The 19743-nt window shown below is 40.0% G+C and overlaps 1 protein-coding gene across 1 annotated transcript in view; it reads left to right on the top strand.

The window, feature by feature from the left end:
- The window catches only part of MYOM1 (myomesin 1), a 138271-nt gene that overhangs the window by 12918 nt on the left and 105610 nt on the right, over positions 1-19743 (top strand). The window contains exons 3-4 of the mRNA XM_061170465.1: positions 1698-2022; positions 16143-16283. Coding sequence (XP_061026448.1) covers positions 1721-2022; positions 16143-16283 — 443 coding nt within the window. The 5' untranslated portion in view covers positions 1698-1720. The remainder of the gene's footprint in view (positions 1-1697; positions 2023-16142; positions 16284-19743) is intronic.

Here is a 19743-nt window from a genome sequence, read left to right as displayed (position 1 = left end):
TCTCCACTCGGGTGTCTAGCAGGTATCTCAAATGTAGAATGTCTCAAACCAGTCTCCTGTTCTTCCATTCTGAACTGCTGTTTTGTTACACTCCTGGCTCATCTCAGTTAATAGCAGTTTTAGTCTTCCAATTACTCAGGCAAAATCCTTGGAGCCATCTCTCATTCCTCTCTTTCACACGCTAATCCAGAACTTTCAGCAAATGCTATTGGTTCTACCTGCAAAACATGCAGGGTCTGATCACTTCTCACACTTCCACTGCTACCACTATAATCTCTAGCCTGGACTATTGCAGTGGCCTTTATATTAATTTGCTAGGGCTGCAATAACGAAGTACCATAGACTGGGTGGCTTAAACAACAGAAATTTATCTTCTCATGATTCTGGAGATTAGAAATCTGAGATCAAGGAGTCAGCTGGGCTGGTTTTTCTGAGGCTTCTCTCCTGGCTTGTAGATGGTCATTGTCTTGTGTCTTCACACAGTCTTCCCTCTGTATATGTACATATCTGTGTCCTAATTTCCTCTCCTTATAGGGATGCCAATCATGTTGTATTGGATTAGAACCTATCCTAATGACCTCAGTTTAACCTCACTTCTTCTGTAAAGATCTTATCTCCAAATACAGTCACATTCTGAAGTACTGAAGGTTAGGACATCTATATATGAATTTTGGGGGGGATACAACTCAGCCCATAACAGCCTTCTAATTGGTCTCCTGGCTTTCACTCTTGTCTCTCAACAGTCTATTCTCAGACTCAGCAAGAATGATTCTCAGCTCAGAACCTTCCAATGACTCCTTAGCCCTTTCAGAATAGAATTCAAAGTCCTTACAGTCACCTATAGGACACTACACTATCTGCCCTCCCCACCCTCCACCTCTCTGACATCATCTTCTATACCTCTCCCTGCACCTCCCTCACTGCACGCAGCCTCACTGGCCTATTTGCCATTCCTGGAGTACAACAGGCAGGCTCACACCCCAGTGCCTTTGCAATGGTCTTCTAACCAGAACACTTCCCCCCAGATATTCTCATGCTCAGATGTCACTTTCATGCTCAGTCATCATCATCATCATCCCTGATGATGCTGTTTAAATTGCATCCCATCCCACCTTCTTGTTTTATTTTTCTCTATAGCATTTAGCAGGTTCTAATATACTTTACGCTTTATTTTCTATTTGTCTATCTCTTGCAATAGATTTTAAGGTTGTATATAGGGTTATCAGAGCAGGGATTTTGTTTGTTTTGTTCATCTCTATATTTCCTGTGCTGGAATAGTACCAGGCTCAAAATAGGTTCTCAGTAATTATTTGTTGAATGAAAACCACATTGGCTGGACGCAGACTCTCCATCATTACATATTCTCTCAGATGAAGCCCCTGTCAGAATGAAATGCCAAAAAATTAGAAATATATGCTATGAAAAGTCTAAGGAAAAAGCACAATAGGGAAACTTTGTAAAGATCTCCTAAGTATTTTAAAAAAGAAGGAGAAGACAGCACAATGATAGGAGGGGGTACATCTGGGCTATGAAGCAAGGAATTTATTGAGTAACCAGCTAAACTAACCTTCACATCAGTTTCCACTTACTCTTTGGAACAGATAAAAGAGTATTAATTTTTACATGTTGGTTTAGATGACTTGTTCTGTTGGGTTTGTTCCTTAATAGTTCACCCCCAAACTGTTGTTTTCTTGTAGATTGCCTGGTTCCCTGGGGGCACATGATGTCTCTGCCTTTTTATCAGAAACTTCACGAGCACTATGATCGCAGCTACCGCAACAAAGACCTTCGCACCACCATGAGCCAGTACCAGCAGGAGAAGAAAAGCTCGGCCATCTACACCCACGGCTCCACTGCCTACAGCAGCCGCTCCTCCGCTGCCCACCGCCAGAAGTCCGAGGCCTTCAGCCAGGTGTCCGCCGCGTCCTACCAGCAGCAGGCTTCCCGGGCCTCCGAGTCTGCCCTCTCATCTGCAGTCAGTCGGAAGACTGCCTCAGCCTACGACTATGGCTACTCCCACGGGTATGTCCAAAGCAGCCTTACAAATTTAAGGCAAAGCCACATTCTCTGAATAACTCCCCCATGTCACATTTTCTTATCTTCTTACTGGCAGCCCTACCTTTAAACCAGGTATGGAGCAAGGCCATGTTTTGGGAGGCCTGGGACTTATGTCTACGATTTCCCTTTACCTTCCTTCTCTGAGTTTCACAAAAAGCTTCACAGCCACCCTGGGGTGTCTTACTTGAATTGCCAACTGCGATATTGCTAGAAGCAGAGAAGTTTTGCCGCAAGTCGTGTTCAATATTCAGCAGCAGCAGAGCCGGGAAACCTCATTTCAATACTCACAGCAGGTTTCCTGGTCCTGAGAACATTTCAACTTAGACGAGAATAGAATTTTTTTTTTTTTAAAGAAATGCTCATGCAGAGTCTTAACTTCCAATTTTATTTATTTATTTTTAATTTATTTAATTTATTTATTTATTTTTGGCTGTGTTGGGTCTTTGTTGCTGCGCACAGGCTTTCTCTAGCTGCAGCGAGCAGGGGCTACTCTTCGTTGTGGTGCACAGGCTTCTCATTGTGGTGGCGTCTCTTGTTGCAGAGCACGGGCTCTAGGTGCGCAGGCTTCAGTAGCTGTGGCTCACGGGCTTAGTTGCTCCGCGGCATGTGGGATCCTCCCTGACCAGGGATCAAACCCATGTCCCCTGCATTGGCAGGCGGATTCTTAACCACTGTGACACCAGGGAAGTCGTAGATGAGAATAGAATTTGAAATTCACAGACCACAGGATCCCAAACTACAGCAGAGATGGGTTCTATTCTTTCAATATATGAAAGCCAAGGTTAAAATTCCGAGCTATTATTCAAGCAGCAAATATTTTCTTTAGCCAGGGCATTTTATAAAAACATGGCCCTATCTCAGTCAGCCTAAGAATACCAGGAGCAAACTGGTACTCTGACAAAATTAGATTTAACCCATTGCAATGAGGGAGACCACACACCAGTGGAAAAGAGAGTTTCAGTAGGATTCTAGGAAGAGTGGAGTTAAGATGCAGGTCTGGTCTGAAAAATGAATCCAGTGTCCTGCTGCTTTGGAAACAGTCAAGTTGAGATAAATGAGGACTGTTGTATCTAGAAACCTCTTATGTGGAGCTCAGCACCTGGGCTGGGAACTGAGGCTGCTTCTCTGTGTCAACAGCAACTCCTCCACGCAAGAAGGCAATATCTCATTCTTCCTGATAAAATTTCAAACAGCAAACCTACTGATAATGTTTGATATTAGAGAAGAAAGTTTCTCGGTGAGCCTGTAGTCACTCAAAGGAGGAGGTTATCACAACCCTCTACTGCAGCAGTGTCCCCGGGAGACACATTTCCTGTGAACCTTGAGCTTGGTTTCTCTGTGTTTGTTGTTCCAGCCTGATAAGTGCTGGGCAGATAATTTCTCAGTCCAAGCCAATTTTTATTTTCTCCATATCCAGAGCAAAATGTGTCATGGGGATTAAAACACACTTGCAAGATTCATGTGATTTTATTAAACATCTATCTGTAGTCCACAGAAAGAATTGCTGAACTTCAAAACATAAAAATTCCTGGGCTATGTGATCAGTAATCACCTGCTGCCTCAGATCTCCTCCATCTGGCATAGGTTGCATTATTTGTTATAAACAGATATAATTTTGTCTTACAAAACTTAAGTCCACAAAATATCTGTTAGGGCAACTGGAGAAGGTGTTTATTTCTGGGAATTAAAAAAGTTACTGAGGAAATAATATGGTGGCTTGTATGTAAGGACAGTTTCTGAAGGCAGAAACGCCTGAATCCCTGTGGGTTTAAGCAGTACCTGATCCACGGCTGTGATTCCTGGGCACTGACATCGACCTCCTGGGAGCTTCTGCATGTTCAGTACCAGAGTCTCTGGAGTTTACCTGGAATGTGTGATGGCAACGTTCTGAAATTCCATTTAAAATGGAACAGGATCGTTTTACAATCTCACTTTCATGGGTCATGTGTGCCAGGGGATATTCATAAGGACCTCAAATTAGCTGCAAATATGGAAATATTGTCAGTGAGGAGGTGAATTCATTTCTTTTAGCTCTTGTTTCAAATACCTGCCTTCCAAAGGAAATAGGAATGAGCACCATGCTATGTGACAGTATCACTGTGTTCTCCTGAAGAATGTCCCATACATATGTTTAAGAACCTCATTTAGGAAAGCAGCTGTCCTGTAATAGAGAAGATTATGTTTTAAATATCCATTTTCCTGGTCTGTCTGTGCCAAGTCTATAGAAAATATAGAAAATGGGTATTTTTATTACCATACAGTTGTTAAGGTAACTCCTTGTGTACTTATTTCATTCCCTCAATGCTGTAGAGGCTACAGAGTTTTATGAATCTGTAATTCAAAGAGTTTTACTTCTTAAACTCTATTGCTAAATTTTGTTAAAATTATTTTAATTTTATACAAATTCTTTTTTTAACCACAGATGCAATATTCATATTTATTTACAATCTGATAAATTATATCTAATATTAGTAATTGAAATTTTGAGCATCTTTATATTTTATCCAGAAAACATTTGCTCTATATTATCTTTGGAAGACTTAGCCATTTTAACTATAAAGAGCCTCAGATAATAAACTTTCTGTAGGAAGTAGAACTGTAATTATTTTTCTATACTCGACCTCACATCTTCCTTCTTGCTCTATAAGTATTTATATAGGTAAGTAGGTATTTATTAATGGCTTGCTATGTTTGAGCAACTCCACTTAGTAGAAATGTAGACCTAGAAACAAGAAAGGGAAGAAGATGTCAATATTTTTTCCTTTGTGTAATGCAATGTAAAAGAAAAGAAAGCTAACCTAATCCCAGGGGTATTTTAGTTTTTCTTTTTTTAGACCTAGAGCTAACAGGAGCAGATAATATTCTTTGAACATTTCAAAATCTTCATAATTCCTTCAGGTTGTATTTTAGCTTTTTCAAAGTGGATCAACTTTTCCCTGCTAAATGAAGTCTCTCTCTTTGGTTGCAAGAGTGTTGTTAATTAAAACTCGTGTGGGGTTGGAAATGCAGTTCTGTGGAGTGTATATGAACACTAGGCTTGATCTATTTTTAGCCTCTGCTTTGTAGTTAGATGTCCAGTAGTAAAGTGGAAACTATGGAGATTTATATGTGCTCAGGGCTTGGCTGACCTCAGTTAAGACTTAAGAACAATGGCTTGTTCAGAGTCAGTGTGGTTTTAGCTCAGATTGGTTTACCAATTGCATTCTTAGCCAAGGGTTATAAAATAAATTCTGGAAGGCTTATTCTAAATGCTTTTGTTCTTAGTCACAGTGAGAAAAAAAAAACTAAATTAAAGAAAGTAATTCAGGAAAACAAAATGATACAAGACTATTGTTTTATGTTAGTAATTCACAAATACTATTAGAGATTAAAGGAGAAATGGTACTCATGACCACTTTGCAACCATTAGGCAAGGGGTTTTAGCCTCTGTCCATGAATAGGTTTCAACAGAGTTTTGGATGATCTCAAATTATATGCAAAATTAGGCGCAGATGAATTTTTTTTTTTTTTTTGCTGAGAAGGACCCTAGCTTTTATCAGATTCTCAGAGAACTCTGTGGTTCAACAAAGGTCACAACCACTGCACTAAAAAGTCTACATATAAATATCAGACAGCCCAGTGTGTGACCTGAAGATCCCTTTCTAAGGAATTAGGATGAAATAAGGAAGGTGTTTACAGGGAATGTGGTATATGGAAATCAGGGTGCCATCCTTTCTTTTGAGTAAGATGGGAGTAAAAAAGAAATATTTTGTTATGCTTGATAAGTAGAAATGAATAACTTCCAGAAACCAGAGAACAACACAGCACAGTTCTTGGGTGATGAGCCCCTCAACCCTCTGTGGTAATGGTAGGCATCAGATTGTCTGATTCTAAACAGATTAAAATTCAGCCCATATGATGCCGTTCAGCATAGCATTCTCTATACCACTTTACAGTAACTCTGAGAAGTAGAAATTATTATCCGCATTTTTAAAATGAGAGAATTGGAGGGACTTCCCTGGTGGTGCAGTGGTTAAGCATCTCTGCCTGCCAATGCAGGGGACACGGGTTCGAGCCCTGGTCTGGGAAGATCCCACATGCTGCGGAACAACTAAGCCCGTGCGCCACAACTACTGAGCCTGTGCTCTAGAGCTCATGAGCCACAACCACTGAGCCCGTGAGCCACAACTACTGAAGCCCACGCGCCTAGAGCCCGTGCTCCTCAACAAGAGAAGCCACCACAATGACAAGCCCGTGTACCGCAACGAAGAGTAGCCCCTGCTCGCCGCAACTAGAGAAAGCCCACGTGCAGCAACAAAGACCCAACGCAGCCAAATAAATAAATAAATAAATAAACAAATTTTAAAAATAGCACAAAAAAATGTACAAAGAATAAAAAAATATTTTTTTTTAAAAATGAGAGAATTGGAGACCAAAGAGATTAAATGACTTTTCTTCCTCACACTAACAAATAGTGGAATAGTGACTTGAGCACCCTAACCTACCCCAAGTCCCCCACCCTTTCTACAAGTTCCCAGTAACTCCCCTTGACTACATGGCTACCATATTTTTCTTGAAGCATCAATGTGTAGTTTTGCATTATGCTTCCTTTTCTTTCCCCTGCTTCTCCTGGAGAAACCAAGATTTAGAGCAGGGAACAATAGGTAGAAACAATAGCTAGAAAATCCCAGGGGCATTACGAATGCCAAACCTGGAACCTTACACACTCTTTAACTGTCACTTAGAATCAGACCTGGAGACTCACAAGGGCTCTGGAAGACACCAGTTTGGGAATAAGAAAACTGAAACATGAGTGACTTGCCCTGGGCACTGTGCCTAACCTTAAATTGTGCCCCTCACCTACACTCATGTCACATTGTCACATTGATTGACCCTTGGTTGTTACCCAGATCATAACCTCTTTTGAAACTTCTAGACTTTGCAGAGAACTAATGTGCTAATGTTCAAACCAGTTGTAATTCTCACAGAAGATACCAATGCTAAAAACAGAGACCGCAAAACACAAACCCCTGTCTTTTATTGATGGATCTGATTACAGCAGGGACTGAGGGGGACCTGAAGACTTGCTCCCTTTCCCAACCCAGTGTGGTTTCAAACGATGCTACCAAAGAAGTCTGCTGCCTTGTGGACATTTGTGTGTCTTGACCTCAGCTATGGGTATCGGATTAGTGTCCATTTTCTATATCTCCATTTCTAGATGTTCTAACGTAATGGCAAGTGGATAGTCTTTGGGGTCAAACAAGCCTGTACTTACATGCAATTACACTTGCGACTTTGGATATGCCTGTAAACTCTCAGTTTCTTCATCTGTAAAATGAGGAAAATGATTGTTTTTCATGTTGGCAGCCCTAAAAGAGATAATCATGTAAGGTGTGTAGTATAATAGCGGGCACATAGGGACCGTTTAGTGAGGTTTAGGTATTGTTCATTCATTCAGTAAATATTTACTGAGTGCCTCCTGTGTGCTAAGCACTGCTCTAGGTACTTGGGATAAATTACTGAATAAATCTGACAAAGATTCCTGCCCTCTTGGAGCATATATTTTAGCATGGAGAGATAGGTCATAAACAATAAATATAATAAAAAGGACACTGAATTTAAATCATGCTAAAAGGTAATAAATGTTATGGAAGCAATAAAAAATAGAATAGGGTAAGAAGGATTAAGATATAGCCTCTTCTCTAAAGAAAGATTTAACTATTATATGTAAGGAAAAGGCACCATAAGTTTCTGGGTAGCAAATACAGCATTCTGGGATTTGTCTTCCAGAATTTAAGTACTAAGAAAATGATGAGTCATATTACTTCCTATATGACAGGAAAAGATCAGGGGAAACATCTAATGAAAGCAGAAAGCCAGTTATTCTTTTTTATTCTGCCCAGAAATGGACAGGTTTATTGCCAGTTCCTTCTTTAAAAGGCAATTGAGTTGTGTTCTGAATCCCCAAAATAAACCCTGCGTCCAAAGAGAGTAGCCTTCACCACGCATCAATCTCTGACTCTCATTGCTGTAAACCTGCAATTTGTTTGCGGAGAGAGAACTAGGAGTATCATTCCTGGTAATACCAGTTTCATACAATTGGCAATTTGTAGATCCATAGAATTGTGGAATGGCAGGAAGAGACCACAAGCTCATCTAATTCAAGCCCCTCCTTCCACAGATAACATACACTGAGGCCCAGAAAGACGTGATTCATTCTCTGCTTCATTTGCTTTGTTTCTACATTGAAAATACTATTCATCAGGCTCTTTTGCAGGTTAAATTCAAGTTTAGATGCTACAAGATACCCCCAGAATGGCATTAATCTTCCATAGGCAGGTGAATCAGTCTGTGAGAAGGAAGACATGTCCCCTCATAGAGTGGGAATAGAATGAGTAGCCAAAGGTGGAGGAAGGGCCATGCAGTTACCTCCCATCGCTCAGAGGTAACGTGTTAACTCTGTCCACTGCTGGCCGAGCAGTGAGTGTAACTGAGCTTCCCCACAGAGCTCTCTGAGCTGTGGGAGCCCAAGGAGCCCTTGCTGCAGGCTTGACCTTTTCCACAGCAGCCTTTCTAGTTGAAACAGGAGATAGCAGGAGCACCTGAAATGAGGAAGGTAACCTTCATGCAAAGTCTAGTCATCCCTAGCGACCATCCTCAGAGTGGGGTGGAATGTGGGTTTCTGGGCTGCCTTGTAAATAAGTTAATAAGGCTAACTTTTACCAACCCTGGACAATTTTCAGTCCACAGACTTAGACTCTATAAGGCATCTCCTGATATTACGGTCAAGTGTCCTGCATAATATATCTAGGAAATATGGAGTGGACTCTTTCACTTCTGCTTAAAAATAGGCCTACTCACTCAGTCGGGTTAAATTAATTTCTAAAATAGCCAGGAATGGATAGAAACTGAAGGGTGTATGTGATAACCATAAAGATTTGTCTCTCAATGTTTTACCCACTAGCCTTTTCTAGAGCATGACTGTTCTAACATTCATGTTGAGAAGTGGTTCAGACCCCCCCTGGTATTTGTTTTTAGACATGTCTATCTATACATTAGCTGTGGTAAATTATTAAAAGGAGAGTAAAATGTTACTTGTCAGCGGAAATTTAAATAATGGAAACAATAAGGCAATAAATAGAAGAAAAAATTGCGGTTATATTACTATTTAAGTAACTAAAATTTTTTTTTTTTTAAACATCTTTATTGAAGTATAATTGCTTTACAATGGTGTGTTAGCTTCTGCTTTATAACAAAGTGAATCAGTTATACATATACATATGTTGCCATATCTCTTCCCTCTTGCATCTCCCTCCCTCCCACCCTCCCTATCCCACCCCTCTAGGTGGTCACAAAGCACCGAGCTGATCTCCCTGTGCTATGTGGCTGCTTCCCACTAGCTATCTATTTTACATTTGGTAGTGTATAAATAGAAGAAAAAATTGCGGTTATATTACTATTTAAGTAACTAAAATTTTTTAAAAACTAAAAATGAGATATTTTGGCTTCCCTGGTGGCACAGTGGTTGAGAATCCGCCTGCCAATGCAGGGGACACAGGTTCAAGCCCTGGTCTAGGAAGATCCCACATGCCACGGAGCAACTAAGCCCGTGCGCCACAACTCCTGAGCCTGCGCTCTAGAGCCCGCAAGCCACAACTACTGAAGCCCACGTGCCTAGAGCCTGGGCTCCGCAACAGGAAAAGCCACTGCAATAAGAAGCCCGTGTACCGCAACAAAGAGTAGCCCCTGCTCGCCACAACTAGAGAAAACCCACACACAGCAACAAAGACCCAGCACAGCCAAAAAAAAAAAAAAAGAAAATGGGACCTGTTAGATAATATACTGTAGTAATTCTGTATTCTGAATTTTCCCCTAAATGTGTTGTTGCTCTGTTTTGTTTTTGTTTAATTACTTGCCTAAACACATTTATAGAATCTGTTTACCTAGCACTGTGTTACTGCTGATGTCTCTGTTTAGTTTTTTAAAAAATTGTCATTCTCATTTTTAAGCCTGAATTCATAGGGATCACCTTGTATTTGCATAGATTAATGGCCAATCAATGAATGGTCAGACACTGTGCTCAAACATCTCAAGACAGTAAAGGTTCCATCTTCTGGCAATAGATCTGTGTGTGTGTTGGGGAGCACATTTGAAGTTCAGGTAATTTTAAAGTATGTATGCCCTGGATTTGCTTACCTCTAGACTCTCTTGTGTCTCCTCTGCACATGTACACAGGTTTACAGTTAACCAATGATGTGTGGATAACCTGAGCCCTCTCCAGTTTTTTTCTATTCAGGCACATGGAGAGCTTATGAAGGCCCCCATGGTGGTCTTTTTTTTTTTTGGCTGCGTTGGTCTCCATTGCTGTGCGCAGGCTTTCTCTGGTTGTGGCGAGTGGGGCTACTCTTTGTTGTGGTGTGTGGGCTTCTCATTGCGGTGGCTTGTCTTTGCCGTGGAGCACGGGCTCTAAGCGTGCAGGCGTCAGTAGTTGTAGCACACGGGCTCTGTGGTTGTGGCATGTGGGCTCTAGAGCACAGGCTCAGTAGTTGTGGCGCACGGGCTTAGTTGCTCCGCGGCATGTGGGATTCCCGGACCAGGGCTCGAACCCACGTCCCCTGCGTTGGCAGGTGGATTCTTAACCGCTGCGCCGCCAGGGAAGTCCCCCCATGGTGGTCTTATTTTTCAAATCTTCCTGTTAAATTTCAGGCTGACCTGCCAGTCTGCTGCTTGCTCCAACCGTGATTGCATCCTGTGATTGATTGAGCTGCTGGTCTTCCCTTGTTTGTTTGCCACTTAGATGGCTCACGTTACTCACAATGTTGCTGGTTGTGGAGATTATCATGCTCTGCTCCAAATCAAGTCAAGCCCTCTGGCAGTGAACATTATGATTTTCTCACCTTTTCCCACCTTGGTAGAACTACCTTATGGATTGAGCTGGGGGGTGGGGGGTGGAGAAAGACTAGGCAAGAATGTCACACAGACTTCCACTTATTCATACCTGAAGTTCAGTATCTTTTTATGAATAAGCACTTGTCAGGGTAGTGTATGCCTTTGGTTGATTTTCAGAGCCCTGAATGGGTTGGTTTTGACAATTGTATCCAGTTTTATCATTGCTTTTTGGGGAGAGAAACTGCTGAACTACTCACTCCACCATACTAGAAGTCCCACCTCTGCATTGGTCATTTTTATTAGCTCCTCAGCTGATTCTGATGGCAAGTCAGGGTTGAGAATCACTGAGATAGGGTATGATTGCAGGAGGATGAATCTTGATTTCACTTCATTCAATAAGTTTATTGAACACTATCAGGCAGTGCACACAGTACTGAGTATACAAAGGTAACTTAGGCCATCCCCTTCCTTGAATAGTCATAGGCAATGGGAAAGATAGAGAGGGAAACCAATAATACAATATAACCGTAGGCATATAGGGATGGGTGTCTACAGCTGATCATTTTTTCTGAAACATGCTGATAGGTTGTCATAATTTTTTTAGAAAGTAATATAGCCATTAAGTAGATCCATACTTAACATAAGTGTGAATAAATTTACTCATCCTGGGGAACTAGGACAACATAACTTTAAAGAACTAGCATTTTGCTTAATGTAAAGTTTAGTGAGTTTTTTTTTAAAACTTTGGGTTTATTTATTTATTTATTTATTTATTTATTTATGGCTGTGTTGGGTCTTCGTTTCTGTGCGAGGGCTTTCTCTAGTTGCGGCGAGCGGGGGCCACTCTTCATCGTGGTGCACGGGCCTCTCACTATTGCGGCCTCTCATTGCGGAGCACAGGCTCCAGACGCGCAGGCTCAGTAGTTGTGGCGCACGGGCCTAGTTGCTCTGCAGCATGTGGGATCTTCCCAGACCAGGGCTCGAACCCGTGTCCCCTGCATTGGCAGGCAGATTCTCAACCACTGCGCCACCAGGGAAGCCCTAATGAGTTTTTTAATGCTTTAGTTTTCATTGGACTGTGATGATTTCATAACCTCAATTGATGTGAATAAATTCAGGAATAGCAAATCAACATCAGAGTCATTATGGGCAGTGTGACATGGTGTTGTGGTTTCCGAAGTGGGGAATCCATGAAGGCAAGTCATGGAAGTGTAGGAAGAAATATGAGCACTTCTGTATTTTTTAAAAAGTCAAATTTGGCCCATAAAATTTTTCTGTTGATTGAATTTCATAAAGTGAGAATATTTATACAGCAGTATATGTGTAGAATTTATAAATAAACAGATATATACAGGTGGCATGCCCCCAATATTTTTGGATTGAGAGGACTCAGTCACAAAAGTTAGAGACCACTGCTGTAGTGGAAAGAACACTAACCTAGGTGGATGCTAGTCCTGGTTCACCTACCAACTTGCTGTGTGAACCTGGGCAAGTTACAAAGATATTCCAGGTCTTCCACACCTATAAAATGAGTGTGGTATAAATATCCCTGAGATCTCTTCCAGTTCTGTGATCTATAAGTAGTTTTGTTCTTGCTATTCCTGATAAGAATAATTATGAAGTTGTAAGAGCAGAAGGTTATGTTGTTTTTGTTGTTGTTGTTGTTTGTATTTGAACTGGATGGAGGTGCAAGTCTATTTCTGAGTCCCTGGGACATTTCCAGAAAGAGCTTTCTGTACCTGGGCTACATCCCTTCTCTGTGGTGCTGCTGGTCATAGGTGTGATGATGTCATACACACCATGATACTTCTTTAAATTCTGCTAACTTTAGACATATTAAGAGGACATACCACAATTAGTAGCAGAGTACAGGTAGATGTGCCTAGACACAGTTATAGACACATGGGTGCACCCATGCACACGCAAATCAATCCTTACCTATAGCTTAGTTTCCCTGCCTTCATAAATTGAAGTTCAGAAAGATTCAAGATTTAAGACATAAAGAACATTAAATTTAGGGTTTTTTAAAAAAAATTTTTATTTATTTTTGGGTGCGTTGGGTCTTTGTTGCTGCATATGGGCTTTCTCTAGTTGCTGCGAGCGGGGGCTACTCTTCATTGCGATGCACGGGCTTCTCAATGCAGTGGCTTCTCTTGTTGCGGAGCACGGGCTCCGAGTGCATGGGCTTCAGCGGTTGCAGCACGTGGGCTCAGTAGTTGTGGCGCGCCGGCTCTAGAGCACAGGCTCAGTAGTTGTGGCACACGGGTTTAGTTGCTCTGCGGCATGTGGGATCTTTCTGGACCAGGGGTTGAACCCGTGTCCCCTGCATTGACAGACGGATTCTTAACCACTGCGCCACCAGGGAAGTCCCATTAAATATAGTTTTAATAGTTAAAAGACCCACATTGATCCATACATATTAAGTTAAGTGTCTACTCAAAAACTGACTTATAAGACAGAGTATTATTTTCAAAATTTAGATACAACTAAAAGCCCAAGAGGTTAGCAAGCCCTTATTTAGCTCTTTGATGTAACTTCAAAGAAATTTAAATTTAAAAAAAGAAATTTAAGTTTTACATATCTATTGAACTCATCTAAAAACATTATTTGACTTTAAAATTCAATAGAATAAGATGTTAGACTTCAGTGTTCCTGGGTCATAACAAAATAGACATGGCTTTCCTTCAAATAATTAGTTACACTGATTATTGCATAGTCAGTTCCTTAAAACTTTGTTTCTCTGATTTAGTTTTGTTTGTTAACTTCAGTAAATGACTTAGCATTACCAAATAGTCTGTTGGCGCAGTATTTTAACATCTAATCCTTCACACACTCTTTTTTTGTTAGGATTCAAAAGCTTGAAGAAACTTTAGAGAGCATAACAAGTGTTTGATATTTTCTAAATACTTTGGATTTTCTAAATAATACTATATATGATTTTCTAAATAATACTATATAATATATAAAATCATAATGCTTTTTTTGAAGCCTTTTGTTCCAAATGAAATATTATGTGAAAACTGATGATAGTACCATGAATCTTTACCATAAAGTTTAACTATTAAAAATCATTTGGTGTGATTTACTTGTGAGAATGGAATAATCACATTCTGGCACATTCTATGTAATAAGTGAATCATTTTAAAGGTTTATCTTAAAGGGAAAATGACAGAAAAAAAGGAACAACAGTACAAGAAAAAGATGACAAATCACAGCTGTTTTGATATAAACATTGAAAATATGAGCTCGTGAGAGAATATGACTGCAGATAGTAGAATGAAAGTAAAAAGTAAAAAGAGCAAAAACAGAAAAACAGGAGAAAAATTAGAAAATGCAAACATTCTATAAATAGAAAAAAATGAAACAGACTCCATAATTAATTTTATTTTGTATAGTAATGGAATTAAAGGAGTGAAGGAAAATACCACTTTAAGCTTAGAACTGTATTAGCACAGCCTGTACTTTGTAACCTGCTAAGGGTATAGAATGCAATCATTTTGCTGCTGCCTGGAACAGCCAGCCAGGAACAAATATCACTAAGCCTTCCAATTGGTAACCAATCCACAAGTTTGAATTCAAGGTTCTAACCTTTGGCATTAATGCTGATCATAGAATAAGAGCTAGATATTCACCCTGGGAGAGGGGGTAGTTAGTGGGAGAGGAAAAGGTTTGCCATTTCTGTGCTACAACTCCACTCCAGGAATTAAAGACAGTAGCCCACCCTATACTCTCAGGCTACCTTTGCACCCCCTGTACTTCCTAGAAGCCCTGCAGGTCTGTGCTACTTGCTTAGCAGGGGATAGGATTATTTGCATTATTATGTATCCATTTTGTACTCTGTTTATGTACTGTCTTCTTTTGATTTAGATAATCTCTTTGCTTTTGCTAATGCTTTTTAAAGACTGGGAAACGATCAAGGTTTGGACACTTTGGAAGGTTTTGCTGTTTTAACTGGGCAGCTGGCTTTTTCCATGTCACACCACTCACATGCTTCACTTTCTCTTCAAATTTTCTCTACACCAGGGACCTTTTTAATATTAACTTTTAATTTTAGAATCAGTTCAAGTCTGTAGAAAAATTACAAGGATAGTACAGAGAGTTCCTGTACAGCTTCCTATTGTGAGTATCTTTCATTACAATGTAGACGAGAGGCTTTTAGCCTGAGCCCATGGAGTGTTCAGAGAGTCCATGAACTTCTGAAATTTATGCCAAATTCTATACATTTGAAAGAAAATGCACTTCACTTCATTCAAGAACTATATAGATTAAGGTTGTCCTTTTAATTTCATCAATTCTTTTCTCTAGGTGCAATCTCTGCTGTCATGTTTTCCACTCTGCTAACACAGTTTTTGGTTTATTAGAACAATAACTACCTCCAAGTGTACACTCGCACCAGTGTGCATGGGTGGGTGGATTTTTGTGTGCAACAGCACTAACAAAGGGTTCTTTATCAAACCTGTAACTTTCCGAGTCACTCTACGCTGTGTGTTCACAGAAAGTATATTAACTCTATTGTTTGATGAACTCAGTGTCCTTTCAGACGGAGTCTGTCTACACTACATAAAGGCCTCAAGTTGAACCTAGAGGCCCTGCATCAGAATTGCCTGGGCTCCCAATACAGAAAATCTGCTTTTGTATCAATCCCCTGAAAGCATTTGGATACACAATGTATCCAAACCATTTATGTAGACCACCTAAATTTCCAACATTAACTTAACAGCAAAGGGTATTTGGAACTATTACCAAAGCACTGCCACTTTCCCTCGAAATTTTAAGGGGGAAAAAGCCATGAAATTTGACATAAATACACTACTATGTGTAAAATAGATAGCTAGTGGGAACCTGCTGTATAGCACAGGGAGCTCAGCTCGGTGCTCTGTGAAGGCCTACTTGGGTGGGATGGTGGTGGGGGGAGGGAGGTCCAAGAGGGAGGGGATGTGTGTATGCATATGGCTGATTCACTTCACTGTGCAGAAACTAACACAACATTGTAAAGCAGTTATACTGCAATTTAAAAAAATTGCTATAGACCTGTTTTTCTCTTGTGTCTAGATAGAGTGCATTATATGAGGGCATTCTCACACTAGCTCTAAAGATAAAAGATGATTATAACATTAGCCGTCTAGGATTCTGTGAAACATCTCCAAACTTAAAACTTCCTTTTATAAGCATTTTTTTAAATTATCGACTAACATTAGGGTGTTTTTTTTTTTCAGACTTACAGATTCCAGTCTGATGTTAGAAGATTATTCATCCAAGCTGAGCCCCCAAACAAAGAGAGCCAAGAAAAGCCTTCTCTCTGGAGAGAAGAAAGAAAATCTGCCAAGTGACTACATGGTGCCCATTTTCTCAGGACGGTATGTGCGGATTCTCTCCCTGGATCTGATTATTAGAAAGTGGAGAGTAAATGTTGTCAGGTAGTAATAATAATAGCAGCTGTCATTTATTGAGCACTTACTATGTACTGGTTGAGAAAGGTCTGTGGAACCTCAGAACCATGCACGGAGGGAGATGTGTTCATTGTAAAAATGTTTGCCATCACATAGGATGGCTATATGACAAAAGAGAATGATCAGCAACTTATTTCTAATTATGTAACTAGTTGAAATTAGAAGCCCAATATTGGATGCTAGTGTTTGGACACTATATATAGTCACTATGTTTAGAGTAGAAAGAAAGGTTAAAACTATAAAATATCGGGTGAACTAAAAGAAAAAAATCAGATGATATGTTTAGGTAGATTGGTTGCCAGTGTGGTTTTAATTATTATTCATTATGAAGAAAAAAAAGTCTTAGATAACGTAGAGTAACTAAAAGAATTGCACCATAACTTGAATGCCTGGCTTATGTTTGTTAAATGTAAAATAGATTACTATTTATTTTGAGGTAAAGTTCAAACAAAATAATCACTAAATCACCAGTCTGTGTAATGCCAAATTTCTGTTTATAATATAAACATTTTTTTGAATGATAATATATACAAAGGAATCTTGAAAGGAGACTTGTCCAAGAAACCAACTTAAAGTTTAACAGGAACTTTCTGAGTCTTCCCTGTTTATTTTCCTTTGAATGGAGAATTATTCACAGAGCTAAGATGGTTCAGAATGAGGTCGTCTTCTCCGGGCAAGTGCTCTCAGGAAAATCACTAGGCAATAATGCAGGTGTGATTTTGGGTGACCTACCTCTGTTTCCCTCCATTTTTTCTTCCCACTGCTTTCTGATGGTTCCTTTCTGAATTGTTTCAGAAGCTAATGTCATAATTGCTCTGAACCTACTTAGGAAGGTAAGGGGATAAACAATATTCTATTTTTAGCTTTTTATTTTATATCTTTGACTTTTTTTTATATCTGATTTTTTAAAGTGAACTTTCCAGACAAACATGCTTATATTGTTAAGTATGCTTGCCCAGAATCAGCCTCTTCACAGTTGGTTTAATGACACTCATATTCCTTTTAGGAGATGGCTAGGTTAGAGAAGTGAAATATTTTATTTTCTGGTTTTTTTCTCACTCTGTTTTTTAAAAAATCATTTAAAAATCATGTCAGCTTAGCATTAACCTACATGGCATGCCTCTCCACCTGTGTGGGCACGAAGTGAAGCTGCTCACTCTCACCATCTTCTCCCTGCCTTTTCCCAACCAAACCATTTTGTCTCCTCCAGGCCAGTCTCAAGAAATGATAATTTACGGCTTCCCTGGTGGCGCAGTGGTTGAGAATCTGCCTGCCAATGCAGGGAATATGGGTTCGATCCCTGGTCCGGGAAGATCCCACATGCTGCAGAGCAGCTAAGCCCCTTGAGCCACAACTACTGAGCCCGTGTGCTGCAACTACTGAAGCCCGCGTGCCTAGAGCCTGTGCTCTGCAACAAGAGAAGCTACCGCAGTAAGAAGCCCACGCACCACAACAAAGAGTAGCCCCCACTCACGGCAACTAGAGAAAGCCCGCGCACAGCAACAAAGACCCAACACAGCCAAAAATAAATAAATAAAATAAATATTAAAAAAATAAATAAATGATAATTTACAAAATAAACTGTGATAAAAGAAAATGTGAATAAAAATTTTACCTTCTAGGTTTTATTTCCAGTTCGCCTTCATTTTTTATATGGAGCTATCTCTTATATTCTGTTACTATGAAAATAATACTGCATAATGGTATTGACAGTATTAACAATCTAAGAGGATGGGAAAATAATGAACATTTGCTGAGTACCTATTGTTTGCTGGGAATCACTCTAGGTGCATTATATAAACTATCTTGCTAAGTCCTCCATCCAGCCCTGGAGAAATATTAATATGTCAATTTTTGGACAAGGAAATCTAAGCTCAGTGACTTGCTGAAAGTCACATGGCTGGTAGTAGATGAGCTGAGAGTCCCCCTAGGATTGGCAAATGCAATCGTAGTATATTTCTGGAGAATACGGTTTCTTCTGGATGGCACTTGAAAATTCCACTTCTTATAGTCTGATAAGTAGAACTAACTTTATGTCAGCAACAGGTTTTAAATTGAAATCATCAGATATAGAGTATTGGAAAGGTTTTAAATTTATTTTAAATTTGCAGTAGTGTGTTTTTGATGTTAGCATCATATTCTTGCTCTTGTACCCAAATTATAGCAGGGTTACCACTGACATGCACTTATATTTACTTAAAGGCAAATGTCCCTGCTGTCCTGGGTCAAAAATATATTTTTAAGTGTACTTGAGTTTTCCTGTGAAATAATTACAGTTTTTTTCCCCAAGGTTTACCTTATTTGCAAATGGAAAAGGCAGGGAAACCATGACTCCATTCTGTCCTCTAGAACCACCTCCACTGTTAAAAGGGCATGTGAACTTAAAGTTCTGTCACTTAGAGTTGTCTCAACTTGGGGCCGGACTAGCATTGAATATAATCCATTACTATACATATTGAATCATATTACAAACCTCATTTCAAATCTCTATATTGTATATTAGCCTCTATAGAGAATTCCAAGTAGATTCTCATGACGTTTGTTTTGTATTCACTTATTAATTCATTCACTTCCTATCTCATTCAAAAAAAAAAATTAGAGGTAATTATGTCAGGACACTAAGCTAAAAATGTTCCATCTTCCTTTTTCTCCCCCTAAATTATAGCAGATAACTTCCTTGGTAGAGACTACTTAATATTTGGAGAGATAGAGAGAAGGGAAAAGAAATTAAAATTTACTCACTAAGTTGAGTAAAACGCAAGGTGGACTAATTTGTCTACCATATGTTTTAGTGATATTCCATGAGAAATTCCAAACTTGTGCAAATGTTGAGTCCTATTTGTCAGCAAACTATATAGATTCAGGTGCCAGGGACTTATAAACACAATGGCAGTGTTTGCTTGAAGTTTGAAGTAATTATTCTATTAATTAATTTATTTATTTTTGGGTGTGTTGGGTCTTTGTTTCTGTGCGAGGGCTTTCTCCAGCTGCGGCGAGCGGGGGCCGCTCTTCATCGCGGTGCGCGGGCCTCTCACTGTCGCGGCCTCTCTTGCTGCGGAGCACAGGCTCCAGACGCGCAGGCTCAGTAGTTGTGGCTCACGGGCTCTAGAGCACAGGCTCAGTAGTTGTGGCGCACGGGCCTAGTTGCTCCGCGGCATGTGGGATCTTCCCAGACCAGGGCTCGAACCCGTGTCCCCGGCATTGGCAGGCAGACTCTCAACCACTGCGCCACCAGGGAAGCCCTGAAGTAATTATTCTTATAAGAAAAACAAATGTACAATTCTGCCTTAAGAGGTCTCAGGAGACTCAGTTTCAAGAGAATCTTCAATATAATCAACATACTCCTCACTGAAACATGTAATAGGAT

The sequence above is a fragment of the Eubalaena glacialis genome, chromosome 15, assembly GCF_028564815.1.
Source record: "Eubalaena glacialis isolate mEubGla1 chromosome 15, mEubGla1.1.hap2.+ XY, whole genome shotgun sequence".
Classification (NCBI taxonomy): Eukaryota; Metazoa; Chordata; class Mammalia; order Artiodactyla; family Balaenidae; genus Eubalaena; species Eubalaena glacialis.
This window is presented reverse-complemented; position numbering and strand designations above follow the sequence as displayed.